General features: G+C 38.6%; 1 protein-coding gene across 2 annotated transcripts in view; it reads right to left on the bottom strand.

The window, feature by feature from the left end:
* The window catches only part of LOC102304064 (NACHT, LRR and PYD domains-containing protein 3), an 18,896-nt gene extending 8,930 nt beyond the window's left edge, over nt 1–9,966 (bottom strand). The window contains exons 1-5 of one of the 2 annotated variants that reach the window (XM_005952086.3): nt 9,767–9,966; nt 3,238–3,532; nt 958–2,737; nt 673–846; nt 82–255 (exon numbers count right to left, since the gene is read on the bottom strand). In XM_005952086.3, the coding sequence (XP_005952148.1) occupies nt 82–255; nt 673–846; nt 958–2,737; nt 3,238–3,532; nt 9,767–9,778 (2,435 nt within the window). In that variant the 5' untranslated portion in view covers nt 9,779–9,966. Of the gene's footprint in view, nt 1–81; nt 256–672; nt 847–957; nt 2,738–3,237; nt 3,533–3,793; nt 4,373–9,766 lie in introns of those variants that run through there. The other variant, XM_042216684.1, reaches the window with a different exon arrangement.
* Nucleotides 9,967–14,564: the final 4,598 nt, after the last annotated feature.

Genomic DNA, 14,564 nt, shown 5'->3' with positions numbered 1-14,564 from the left:
AATACTCATTTGCCTAATAATTCTGCACTCCCTGTAATTTCACTTTATCATTTATAAATGAGGAAACTGTGGAGTCCTGACCTAAGAGTTTGAAGTACACAGTGATTACTCTCCATTCCAGCAGATAAAAGTTGTACTCCTGAATCCTGCAGGTCATTGTTGCTCACATCCAGTTCTTTTAGATTTAAGGACTGTGTGCTGATAACTGTAGAAAGAGTTTCGCAGCTTCTCCATGACAAGTTACAGCCAATCAGTCTGTTTATAAACAAACCATTAGACATGTTAAAATAACAATGATTTTTAAATTAGCACAAAAAGACAAACAGAATTGATGCAAATCAACATCAACTACAGATTGACATTTTTTCCCATAAGGCCAGTTAAGTCTGGATAGTTTTTTTACCTTAATAAATTCAATTAGCATTTAAAAACCTGCAGATTGTGTTTAGCTTTGTCTGATATAAAAATGTGTTTGATCTCAAATTTGTAACTAATAATAAAAAACTAAACTAAAACTAAAACAATATCCCACAAAACCAAAGAGAAATTAAGACATGTATGCAGCACTGTATGTTGCAATCAAGAAGAAATTTGAATAGTAATTAAATTTACCAAGACTAAGAATAAAATATGCCGCGAAACATAGCATCAGCCAACACTAACATTCCTGACCTGAGAGTTTCCAGTTGACAATGTGGACCCTCCAGTATGGTAGAAAGCATCTTCACTCCTGAATCCTCCAGGTTGTTGTTGCTCAGGTCCAGCTCTCTCAGACAAGAGGACTGGGAGCTGAGCACTGGAGACAGAATTTTTACACTTTTCTCTGACAGGTTACAAGAACTCAACCTGAAAAATTAAACAACAACAGAGAAAACCATTGAAAACATATTTTAAAATCATCATATGAGTATCAATAGTAGCTAACCAATGACTTTTAATAGATATCACAGCACTTACAAAGCTTTGTTGGAGGCTTTAACCACAGGCAGTAGCTTCAGAAGAACCTCCTCTGAAGCTGAATATTTCTTCAGGTCAAAGACATCCAGATTTTCTGATGATAATAAGATGAAGACTAGAGCTGACCACTGAGATGGAAATAGATCATTCGTGTAAAGATTTCCTGAACTCAATGACTTCTGGATGTCCTCCAATAGAGAATGATCATTCACTTCATTCAAACAGTGAAACAAATTGATGCTTTTCTCAGAAGGGAGACCATCATCAAGCCTTTCCTTGATGTACTGGACTGTTTCCTGTGAGCTACTTCCTGTCTTTCTCAGTAGGCCTTGTAAGAGAATCTGATTGGTCTCCAGTGAAAGACCCAGAAGGAAACGGAGGAACAAGTCCAGGTGTCCATTTGGGCTCTGTAAGGCCTTGTCCACGGCCCTCTGGTGGAGATTAGATTTACTTCTTGAAAGTCTAGAAATCCAGGATGATTGTTGGAGTTCGTCCAGCAGATTGAGTCCAGAGCTGAAAAAGGTCATATGGACATACAAAGCAGCCAGAAACTCCTGAACACTCAGGTGGATAAAAGAAAACACTTTGTCCTGGCGCAACACTCTCTCCTCTTTAAATATCTCTGTAAAAAGTCCTGCATATACTGAGGCACTTGTGACACTGATGCCACAGTCTTTCAAGTCTGATTCATAAAAGATCAGGTTGGCTTTCTGTAGCTGCTCAAAAGCCAGTTTTCCCAAAGACAGAATCATCTCCTTGCTTGCTTGATTCCACTGTGGATCAGCATCAGTTCCTCCCTGATGCTTGACCTTCTTAACTTTGGCTTGAGATATCAAAAGGTGGATGTACATCTCAGTCAGGGTCTTGGGCAGCTCATCTTTCTCTTTAGTTTTCAACATATCCTCCAGAACTGTAGCAGTGATGCAGCAGAAGACTGGAATGTGGCACATGATGTTTAAGCTCTGTGAAGTTTTGATATGAGAGATCATTCTGCCAATAAGCTTCTCATCTCTGAATTTCTTTCTGAAGTAGTCTAGTTTTTGAGCATCAGTGAACCCCATAACTTCTGTCACAATGTTTACATACTCAGAAGGGATCTGATTGGCTGCTGCAGGCCGTGTGGTTATCCAAAGGCGAGCAGAGGGAAGCAGATCCCCCCGGATGAGATTTGTCAGCAGCACACTGACTGAGGTGGATTCTGTAGCATCAGTCAGGATCGCAGTTTTGTGGAAGTCCAGAGGAAACCGACACTCATCCAGACCATCAAAGATGAACACAACCTTAAACCCTTCAAAGCTGCAGATTCCTGCTTCTTTGTTTTTAGTAAAAAAATGATTCACAAGTTCCACCAAACTGAACTTTTTGTCTTCCAGTACATTCACCTCTCTGAAAGTGAATAGAAATGTTAAGTGGATGTCCTGGTTGGCTTTGTCTTTAGCCCAGTCCAGAGTGAACTTCTGTGTTGAGACTGTTTTCCCAATGCCAGCCATTCCCTTTGTCAGCACTGTTCTGATTGGTTTGTCTTTAATGGGTGAAGCTTTGAAGATGTCTTCACATCGAAGTCTTGTTTCTGGTCTGTCTGGTTTCCTGTGTGCTTTTTCAATTAGTCTGATCTCATGTTCCTTGTTGACCTCTTGGCTGTTTTCTATTTTGAAGCAGACCTCTGTGTAGGTCTCATTTTGAAGCTTAGATTTACCTCCTTTTTTAAGTTTTTCAGCTGATTCCTGAAACTTTTTCATCAGGTTGGATTTGAGGTTTTTCTGGAACTCAGCAAAACCCTCTAAATAAACAGTGAAATGGTAAGAGTAGATGTGAGTAAATGTCAGTTGTGAAAAAATAGGGTACATTTATGTAATTGTGATAGTTGTCAATGGAAAATAAGCAGAATATGGTTAGGATGGCAAGGACAGGTTCTTAGCAAAAACCAGTAATTACCCAAATTTCTGTAGCGGTTTTGTTCATCAACATTAAAATATAACTGTCATGTCCATGAGTGTGGTAAATACATTTCAAAATAAAGCAATTAATAGGTCCTATTCTTTATTATTCTTTTCACCTCGCAAACCCACTATTGCCATTTCTTGCTATCGTCTCAGATCTACCATCTGTATATTAAGGTAAAGAACAGCATCTGAAATTATCAAGTCCATCTCTATGCCATGGTTCATAACAAACTGAAAATGTAATAAGATACATTTTCTGTCTGAATTATGGTCATCACAAAGTGCACCTGATACCAGGAATCATTCTCATATGAGTGTTAATCATTCCATGACTTACCTGCTTCAGGTTCTGCATTTGGGTCAATTAAAATCTGCACAAGGTCATTCCTATCTAGCTTCCTCAAAACCTTTTTGGTGACCTCAAGCACGTTTTCACAGTATGTTTGCAGCATCTGATCCACTGTGTCTGGCCTGTCTGCCTTATCTAGTCTGCTCTTTGGGATTATTGGGAAGCGTTCCAGGACGTCAGACTTTTGCAGGTACCACTTGAACTCTTTTAACTCATTGTCTCCCAGATCTTTCAGTGCTCTCAGGAGCAGCTCCTCACGTGTTGAATTTGACATCATGTTTCCCTGCCAAAATCAAAGAAAACTGCATGTCTGAAACAGTTCTATAATTGCTGGGGTGATTCACTGCGGCTGTAATTATTCTTTTTTATATTACTACTTTGTTCAAACTAAAGGTAAGTAGCATCAGGACTCCATAAAAATTACAAAATAAAAGTTGACTATAAACTTGTTGTCCCTTTTAAAGGGGACAAGAAAAGGAAACTCTCAGGTGTCACAAGGAAGGACCAGCAGAAATACTTCAGAAACAAATCTGTGATGCCAAACCTGCAGATATCTAAAGAAGGAGAGTGAGGGTTTAGCACAGATTCTTTCCACCATCAATCAGAAATCCTAACTTGGACTTGCTATGTTGTCAAATATTAGAAGAAACCCTCTGTCAATCCACTGGAAATTCAATCTCCCAGGAATACAGTGGAATTCCAAATCTTCTGAAGGTTTTACCCAAAAGGGAATCAGAGGAAATTCTTGGAAGTTGTAAGCCAGCAGGAAAACATTGAAAATCCAAATCTTCTTGAATCTACGATCTAACATGGCAAAAATGAGAACAGAAAAAGCCAAAAAATATAAGGTGATTTGCAGGTTCAAAGTTTGGGCAGCAGTTGATCCCACGGGTGATATCAGATCATCACATTAAATCACCCGATTTCCAGCTGCACCTTATCATCCTCTATCTATCTGACTTTTCCATGTACATGTACTTTTGAAAGCAAAGTTTCAAAAGTTTCAACTTTAAATTTTCACTTCAATACATGTTCTTCTTTTCTATGTTGTACTTAACATAGAAATGTTAATAATTTCATCACAAAGAGATTATGTTAAAATGAATGTTCATTTGAAAATGAGCTAATGATAAAGTTGATGAATGATGAAGTTAAATTGGATAAACTGAATGAAACATAGTATAGTATATTCATATGTAATTGAATTTTAATATCAGAATCAGAATTAATAAAGTATTCTGATTCTGAATATACTTCGTTTCATTCAGTTTATCCAAATTAACGTCATTAATCAACTTTATCATTAGCTCATTTTCAAATGAACATTCATTTGAACATAATCTCTTTTTAACTCAAATACAGAGGAATACTTCTCCCTCTGTGTTTGTCAATCACATTATAGCCAAAGCAGTTTCTTTTAATAAATTGTGCATTTCATAGTCAGACATTCTTTTTAGTAGTCCAACCTAGAAGTAATAAATGCATGAACTAGTTTTTCAGTGTCACTGAGACAGGATATTTCTAATTTTAGAGATAATGCATAAATGGAAGAAAGCAGCCCTACATATTTGTTTAATATGTGCATTGAAGGACATATCCTGGTCAAAAATGACTCCAAGTTTCCTCACAGTGCTACTGGAGGCCAAAGTAATGCCATCCAGAGTAAAAATCTGGTTAGATACCATATTTCTAAGATTTTCAGGGCCTAGTACAATAACCTCAGTTTTATCTTAATTTAGAAGTAGAAAGTTAGAGGCCACCCAGGTCTTTATGTCTTTAAGACATTGATGCAGTTTAACTAATTGGTGTGTGTTATCTGGCTTCATGGATAGATCAAGTTGGGTGTCATCTACATAGCAGTGAAAATGTATGCTATGCATGTATAGTGTAAACAGAATGGATCCTAGCACTCAACCCTGTTGAACTCCATAATTAACCTTAGTGTGTGAAGAGGACTCTCCATTTACCTGATCAAATTGGAGTCTATTAGATAGATATGATACAAACTATTGCAGCGCAGTACCTGTAATACCTACAGCATGCTCTACTTGCTCTAATAGCAGTCAACAGTATTGATTATATGGCCAGCAATATTGAATGCTGCACTGAGGTCTACCAGGATAAGCACAGAGATGATTCCACTGTCAGAGGCCATAAAAACATCCTTTAGAATCTTCACTAAAGCAGTTTCTGTACTGTGATGGGCTCTGAAATCTGACTGAAACTATTTCAAGAATTTTTGAGATGAAAGGAAGGCTAGAGACTGGCCTTTAATTAGCTTAGACCACTGGGTCTAGAGATGGCTTTTTAAGTAATGGTTTAACTACTGCCAGCTTGAAGGCCTGTGGTACATAGCCAATTATTAGACATAGATTGATCATATTTAAGACTGAAGCATTAATCAATGGTAGGACTTCTTTGAGCAGTCTTATAGGAATGGGGTCTAAAAGACACGTTGATGGTTTGGAGGAAGTAATTACTGAAGTTAACTCAGAAAGATCAATTGGAGAAAAGGAATATCAGTGGTACTGAAAGTAGCTATAGATAATGTTATATCTGTGAAATGATTATGAGTAATTTTGTTTTCACTCTGACTTTTTGTCAGGCTGGCTACAGTGCTGGCTACAGTGCTGAAGAGGGTTGGATCTTATTTTCTTCAATCAGTGATGAATAGTAAGATGTTCTAGCAAAAAAGCGCTCCATAAAGGAGGAATTTTTTACCGAGCAACAACCTATTTCCTGTTAGGGGCTTTGTCTGTGACCCAGCGTTTTAAGTTTATTTTGTATTTTTTGATTCCTTTGGTTATATTGGAAATATGTTAAGTTCTTGTGTGGTTATTATTAGTTAGGATTTAGTTGAGTTTAGTCTAGTTTATGTTTCTCCTATGTTTCGGTGTTTGAGTCTTTTCCTATGTGTCATGTGTTCTCTCCTCGTCTATGTAGGTTCCTCTTGTGTCTCTCTCCTCTGTGTCCCTCTCCCTCTCTCGCTGCCTCTCTTTGTCTCTTGTCTCAAACTTCTGTGTCCCAGTTCATGTCTCTCCAGGTTTTCTGTTTTATTTTGAAAGTCTTGTTTCTATGTTTAATGTGCTTAGTTTTACTTTTCCCTGTGATGTCATGATTATTTGTGTCAGCTGTGTCTCCGCAGGTATTTCTACTTCCCTCATTACCCTCCTGTGTATTTAGGTCCTCTGTCTCCCTCTGTTTGTTGTTGGTGCTTCTGTTTTCCTCCGTCCATGTCAGGTCAGATTCCAGGTACCTCATAATTCTGTTCAAGTTATATCAAGTTTCATGTTCACAGTTTTTTTTGTCAGAGTTACTCTTGTACTCCTGCTCAGAATCATGCTAATGTCTTGTTTTTCATAGTTTACACAGTCTAGCTTTTCCCAGTTTAGGTTTTTTGTTTTGTCCGTGTCCATTTTGCCTTATTTTATATTCATGTTTTTCGGCCAAGTAAACAGCCCATTTTTTGTTAAGATTCCGTTTCATGTCTACAATTGGGTCCACTCCACAAACACACCGGATGCTCAGACATAATATTTCCAGGCTGAAGGATGATCTTTTAAATTGTACATTTGAGAATTATACCAGGAAGTCAAGTACTTCTGATTTGAGTCATACATAGTGAGGAGGCTAAATTATTAACAAGATAAACAGCCTCTGTTGGAGTAGCGTTCAGGTAGCTGCTCTGCTCTATATTGGTACAGGGCATAGAAGATGCTAACAGTGGGTGCATTATATTCTTAAACTTAGTTACAGCACTTTCAGAAAGACATCTACTGTGATGAAGTCTACTCTCCACTGCTGTGTAATCGATTATTGTAAATTTAAATGTTATCAGAAAATAATAAGAGGAGAGAGGATTTTCAGGAAACATTGCTAAATGTTCAGCTTCTATGCCATATGTTAAAACAAGATCTAAAGTGTGATTAAAGTGGTGGGTGGGTTCTTTTACATTTCGAGAGAAGCCAACTGATGAGAGATGATGATAAGAGATGAGATAGCCTTTATTTGTCAGTTGCAGGTCAAAAAAATATAATTTCCATTAAAGAGCTTGCTTGCACATACTGCTGGATTAACCATTAAAGAAATATAAATGATTTAGTAATTACCTGTACTGATCATTTAGAGCAGATGTGGCACAAACTTTATACTGGGTGGTGCTCTAATAAATTTGTTAAGCAGAGTACATACAAACATGTTTTTATAGAATACGTTGCATTATTGAATTATTGCCAGTTAAACAAAGTGTCACATTTGCTTGCCTTCCTGTAAAAGTCACAGTCCATTGCTGCAATAAACAGATGTATTCAGGAATTGTGATATCCATGAGCTAAATGAGAATTACCAGTCAAAGAATCAACACTCTAGAAATATCTAAATGTCTGAAACTGTCCCTGTTTCACAGTGTTTGATGTCATGACTGTCATTATGTATGCAAATCCATCACATCACATAAATGTCAGTGTCTATTGTCATTCAGTCTTGCACCCTTAAATTCTCACCTCTATTCTGACATACAGCATTAAGCTTACAAATGGATCCTGTTTGACTGGTTGTGATTCTGAAGAACTCAGAGCATCAACCTAACAGGTCAAACTGCATAACATCTTCCCATGAAACAAAATGAAAGATGAAAAGCAAAAACAAAAACAAAAGCACATTCCATTATTTAATCAGTGCCAAAACCCAAACCGTCTTACACAACAGCTTTATTTCCTCACTGTTGCACTGAAGAGGGGACTGCTTATGGCATTATTTTTGTGCCACTATTCTGAGCGCACGTAAAAAAAAATTTGCAGGTGCAAGTGTTGCATTTTGAGAAGAAATTTATTTTGAGCGAAGAAAAGTTAAATTTGAGTGAACAAAATTCATTGCTGTGTGCAAAAAATGTATTTCAGTGTTTGCTATTATCCACACATACACAATAGCAGCCCCTCTCACTCAGTTTTTGCATTTGCGCTTGCTCGCAATGTGTTGCTTGCACTCTCAACATTTCTGCCTGTGCGCGCTCAACTCTTTCTGTACACCGCTATAAGTACTCTAACAAAATGTTAGAGCACTTATGCAAATATGTGATGTCTTGATAAATCTAGCAGATATTTGAAGTTTACACAGCACCATTCTCGCATGAAAATATCTTAAAAGTTTATTTTGTGACCCAGAAAGAGTAATATTTCAAACTCCGCCACTCTGTGTTTTTCTGCCACTGCCTCGTTTGAGTTTTGGACGAAATGGATTCTGGGATATTGCATTTCGTCATTTTGAGCTGATTGGAGACCAAAACAACTGATTGGCTGGTTTTGTGGCACAAATATAACGGTGTACAGAAAGAGTTGAACGTGCACGGGCAGAAATGTTGAGAGCGCAAGCAACACATTGCAAGCAAGCGCAAGTGCAAAAACAGAGTGACAGGGGCTGCTATTCTGTGTGTGTATGGATAATAGCAAACACTGAAATACATTTTTTGCACACAGCAATGAATTTTGCTCACTCAAATTTAGCTTTTCTTCGCTCAAAATAAATTTCTCCTCAAAATGCAACACTTGCACCTGCAAATTTTTTTTAACGTGCGCTCAAATGTTTTTCACGTGCGCTCAGAATAGTGGAATAAAAATAACACCATAACTGCTTGGACCTGGTGCATACAAGCTCCTAGATCACATTTACCAAAGACCTAGTTTTACTTTGGCTGGTTTACAGTGATTATTATTGTTGATTATCTATTATTTCTTCACTTTCTAATGTGATTAATAAACAGGAAGAGTCTACTAAATCTGAATAGTTTAAAATGTGAAAACAGTTACCATTAGTAGGCGGACATTTAAAAAACTCCCCCAAATCACAAAGCTGATCAACCAACCAACCATCCAACCCAATTATTTTCTGTGCATTATGATTTATGTGAAATGACCAATAAACTCTGTGTAACATTCTGATTATTTAAAATATACAAAATGTTTCAGAGAAACCAAGATGAAATTAAATTAAGATTTTTTTTAATCAAATGACATATCTCATGTGTGATGCTGATTGTCAGTACATGTGATGGAATTTTAAATCTCATTATTCACACAATTTTTAATCCCAGCAGTTTATTTCTTTTTCTGTATCACCTGAAAACATTTTAGTGTTCAGTCTTTAACACGTTCACCCACACACTCTCTCTCTCTGATGGAAGATTTCAAGTTCAGTATCTCACCCACAAACACTCAGACACTCGTGTGGGCCTCAGTAAGGTTTCAGTAACCTTTTCTTATCTTAGTCAGTTTGAGCTCTGTGTAACTTGAAATATATTCTGTTTGTATAAAAGAATAAGTCCTAACCACAGTTTTAGTTTCACAGGCTTCAGGTTCAAGTTTCTGTAAGAGTTACACAAAAATCTGAAGCTTTTTCTCATTGCATTTCAAAGTAATTTCATTATATTTAATGGTTTAATGAGCTGGTATTAAGATTTACCACAAAGACCGAATTCACACACACACACACACACACACACACAGAGGAGAGCCGTCCCTACCTTTCTGCTCATTGTCACCTGTAGAGAAAAAAACAACGACTTCACTTCTCAGCTTCTGATTGTGTCTGATGTTCGTTCATCGCTGTCAACTCTTTGAAACAAACAAAAAAAACAACAACAATGAAAACTATTACATAAATCACCACAGATCTCAGTGGAAACAGGGTGACTTATATGAGGCGGGGCATGTGCAGAGGGCGGAGATTGTTCCTCCTGTCAGTCTTGTCAAAGTGAGTCTCGGCTGAAACACAGAAATCATTCAGACACTTTAAATTTAGCATTTCACGCTGCCGCCCCATGTGCTGGGTTATTAAGGTGTTCAGGCCAATTAAATGACTCATTTTCATTGCTGTAATAGTTTTCTCTGTAGTATCAGACCATCAGCCTACCTGTGTTTAACATGCAGGTGAGGTCAGCTCCAAACCTTGTGTAGTTTGGATCAGGGCAGGCTGTAACCTGTTCAGGAATGATTTTCCTCCTGCAGTCTGAGGAGAAACTGACAGAGGTGTTTTTCAGTGGCATTTGTCCAAGCTTGAGTGTTCAGACCTCACACCTGATAGACTTACTCTGAGACACTGTTCACACACTGCGTTGTGGCTATAGTTATTTCAATGGTTACTATCAGTAACTCCAGCCTGGAGAAGCCCCCTGACTAACTGCACAGTAAGTGCAAACAGAAGGATCCAAACATGGAAGAACAAAAATAATGCCATCAATCAAATTCAAACTTTTGTGTCTTTGCTGTTTTCCTGATTTGTTCAAACAGTTTGATGTAGCAAACGCAGCATCCAGTTCATCTGAGAGGAAAATGGTCCTAAGACTCTGAGACTGACCATAAATACCAAGAAACACATATAACCGGAGCACAAATGGGCTTGAGGGCTTCAGGGTTCTACTCTCACTGACCAATCAAAGAGCTTTAGACTGCAAGTCACTTTAAGCTCTTTATCTGCCTCACATCCACAGCCACCCCTCAACCCAACATGCCCACTTTGGATGATATTTGGGATGCTTGCCCTCTGAATCCACGCACAGGTGAGACTCTCTCACCCTCACCTACAGACTGCTCATAAATGCCAAAAACACACATTAGTACACATGTGCATCACATACAAGCTGACTGCTGCTCAACAAGTATTTTTTAATCAGTGCAAACGCACAGTCAGAAGAACAGGAGAGAAATCAAAATGTCTGTGAAGGTTCTCAGTCATCCAGGTCATCGTAGTCAAAGGAGCTTGCAAAGAAAAGCGTCTGGACTTTAAGTTACTTGAAGACATTTCACCTCTCATCCGAGAAGCTTCTTCAGTTCTAAGGTCAAATGGTAGAGAGTCCCAGATATAAACCTAGTGGGAGTTTCCCCCCACAGAGGGACAAAAGGACCCCTGATGATCCTCTAATCGCCTGAGCCAAGGTGTGAAACTGGGTGTAGGTCCCAATCAGCCAGAGTTTCAGGTGAGTTCATTGTGAAACCTGGCCCCACCTTATCATGCGAATTCCTGAGATCAGATGGCCCAGGATGTGAGTGGGCGGTAAGGCATCTGGGAAGGGATCTCAAAACTGGATTATAGATGGCAGAGAGTTGGTGTCGTAAACCACCGCCTCTGTTCAAAGATGGTCGCTCACAGTGGACATAGATGGCTTCTTTCACTCCTCTTTCAAACCATCTGTCCTCTCTGTCCAAAATGTGAACATTGGCATCCTTGAAAGAGTGTCCTTTATCCTTAAGATGCAGATGGACTGCTGAGTCTTGTCCTGTGGAGGTGGCTCTTCTATGTTGTGCCATGCGCTTGTGAAGTGGCTGTTTGGTTTCTCCAATGTAAGAGAAATCAAAACAAGTCAGAGAGCAGGTCACTGAAAACAGCACTTCATAAATGTGACCACACGACATCTCATGCTGGAGCTCCTGCAATCTGCCGCTAATTGTTACCAGCAGAAAAACAAGACTTACTTCGCGCAGGAGACACTGAATGAGTGCATACAGGCATTTATGGGTGTATATGCTATGAAAAAGAAAGAAGAAAATCACTTTTCTGTGTGACGACTGGCCAGTCAGAGGCTGATCTTCCAAAATAGATTTCTATCTCTTCTCCGTAGAGAGCATCTTTAAGCACCAAAGGGCTTTCTGAGCTTCCTGCTCGAAAATACTATGTTCAAGAGTTTTTCTCTGCAATTACACACTCTGTATAAACAATCTTGGTATAAATAAAGCTAACACTTGAGAGTGTAATTTATTTTTGGATTTTATTGCATATAACCATTCTGAAAATGTGCTTCAGTAGACATTTAACTCCAGAAAACCAGTAATCCACATATGAACATTATCTGTGCAAAGATTTATGCTTCTGGAGTGAAGCAGTGAAAGATTACAGCACTGTTAATGAATAGCCAGCGTTTTGGCATGTGGCACATTTTTTGCACCATCTGTCAGCTGAAATTTCTTTGGTATTGAACAACAGAAATATTTTAACTTTATTTACACACCTAAAAATGTTTGTATTTTGAATATTTTAATAAGAATACCCCTACACGTAGGTACACTGGGCATTTTTTCCTGTGCGTAATCAAGTCTTGGAAATGTCCCTTTTCCCTTTAAATTCTGAATGCCTGTAACTTCAGCTGTGACACTTCCAATTTAAATAATTTCAGGCCACTTTCAAATGTACTTTTACTAGCCAAAATACTCGAAAAGATAGTAGCTGCACAGGTTCACAGACACCATGCTGGAAATAACTTGTACGAACAGTTTCAGTCTGGCTTCTGCTCATTTCATGGTACAGAATCTAGTAAAAATCTCTAATGATCTTCTGCTGCAGCTGACTCTATCATCTATCTCTATCTCTATCATCACTATTCTTATTCTTCTTGACCTTACAGAAGCTTTTGATACTATCACCCACCACATCTTTCTTTATAGACTAACATCTATTGGCATCAGTTGTACAGCACTCGCCTGGTTTACCTCGTATCTCTCTGGCCGTTCACAGTTTGTTCAATTACTCACTCACAGTTCACTATCTACTCCAGTTAACTCCGGCGTACTCCAAGGCTCTGTCCTGGGCATTGGGGCTTAAGAGGTTAAGAGTCTTGGAGTCATCCTCGACACCCTTTCCCTTAAAGCACATATAAATAATATTTTCATCATTGTAATATTAACCACTTTTGTCCTTCACTGGCTCCAAACAGTACCACCATACTTGTCAATGCTCTTGTCACATCGTGTTTAGATTACTGTAATTCTCTTCTCTATGGTGTACCTCATAAATTTCAACATTAACTGCAGTTAGTTCAAAATACAACTCATTGTTTTATATCCAGAATTAGATCTACTGAACATAGATCTTAAACAGCTCCATTGGCTTCCAGTTTCTGCTTATTACTTTCAAGGCACTTCATAACCTCACTCCCCATATTTATCTGATTTTATCTATACGTACTCACCCCCTTGTACACTCCGCTCTTCTTCAGCTTCCCTTCTGTCTGTTCCACCTGCTCACTTGACTACCATGGGATTCAGAGCCTTTAGTTGTTCTGCCCTGAGACTTTGGATGCACTTGCACCAGATCTCCAAACTACAAACTCTCTCTCCACTTTTAAATCGCTCCTTAAAACCCGTCTATTCAGAATTGCATTCTGTTTTAGTCTATTTTTACCTTTTTTAGCTTTCATATTTGTTTTTTATTTTTCATTTTGCTTATGTTTCCTTATGTTTTTATGTTTTGTTGTTTGTTTGGTGACCTTGAGGGTCTTCAAAGGCGCCATAATGAACATCATCTCCCCGTCTCTGCTGTTTGTAAAATGCTTGAGTAAAATGAATGTTGTTGTTTCACCTTGGTTTGTTTTGGGGGGGGGGTTGCTGTTATATAAATAAATCCACCATCCTCATGTCACGCGCTCAGATGCAGGTTATCAGGGTACTGATCAGGAAATCATGGCTCTACATACATTGCATAACTTCTGTGGAACAAATCAGGTTAATCTCAATCTGCTACTTTGACAACAGCCTTTGGTTTTTCAGTTTTCATTCTCACTCAGCCTTTTGCTCACAAAATCTCAGAAACCTTTTCACTTCTGGTTTTTAAATCTGTGGCTTCAGAAGCTGGCAGATCAGAGATTCCTCACGCACAAATAGGGATGGGTATCGAAAACCGGTTCTTGTTGTTCCAATTCCTTGGAATCGTTTGCCACTTTTAAAAATGATTCCCTTATCGATTCCAGTCGCCCCGAGTGACGTCATCACATTGAGTAGCGTCTTTTACCCAGTAGGAAACACGGCGCCTGAGCGGCACAAACGCTCAAAAGTTTGGTTACACTTTATGAGAAAGGATGACAACAGGGCAACGTGCAATACTTGCAAAGTAGAGATTTCATCAAAGTGTGACCCGTGGTAGGTACCTAAAAATAGGACAGAGCCGTAGGCGCACAGTCAATTTAAAGGAGTTTAATTTTTAATACAAAACAAAAGAAACAATGTAACAGCGGCACCTAAAAACAATTAGAAACGTTACCTTTTGGAGATGATAAAACTATGCGATTGCCCGTGAGGCAGGACAAGCGCTGCAGGGGACCGTTCAAAAACAAATCAACATAACACACAGGTTAAACATAGACGGCAACTCCAAACCCAAATGGGTAAAACACTATAGAAAAGAAGTCAAATCTTTGGGGCCGCCCTCACTCAGGCCCACCGCTGTGCATGCAAAAAGCGGTGAGACAAAGAGGATTTGTTTTCCCCTGCAGCGCCTCCACCGCCTGCGGCAATATATATATATATATGTAAGAGAAAAAAAAGGTTAAAATA

The sequence above is a fragment of the Haplochromis burtoni genome, unplaced genomic scaffold (genome assembly GCF_018398535.1).
Source record: "Haplochromis burtoni strain Fernald_Lab_line unplaced genomic scaffold, NCSU_Asbu1 Contig_1194, whole genome shotgun sequence".
Classification (NCBI taxonomy): Eukaryota; Metazoa; Chordata; class Actinopteri; order Cichliformes; family Cichlidae; genus Haplochromis; species Haplochromis burtoni.
This window is presented reverse-complemented; position numbering and strand designations above follow the sequence as displayed.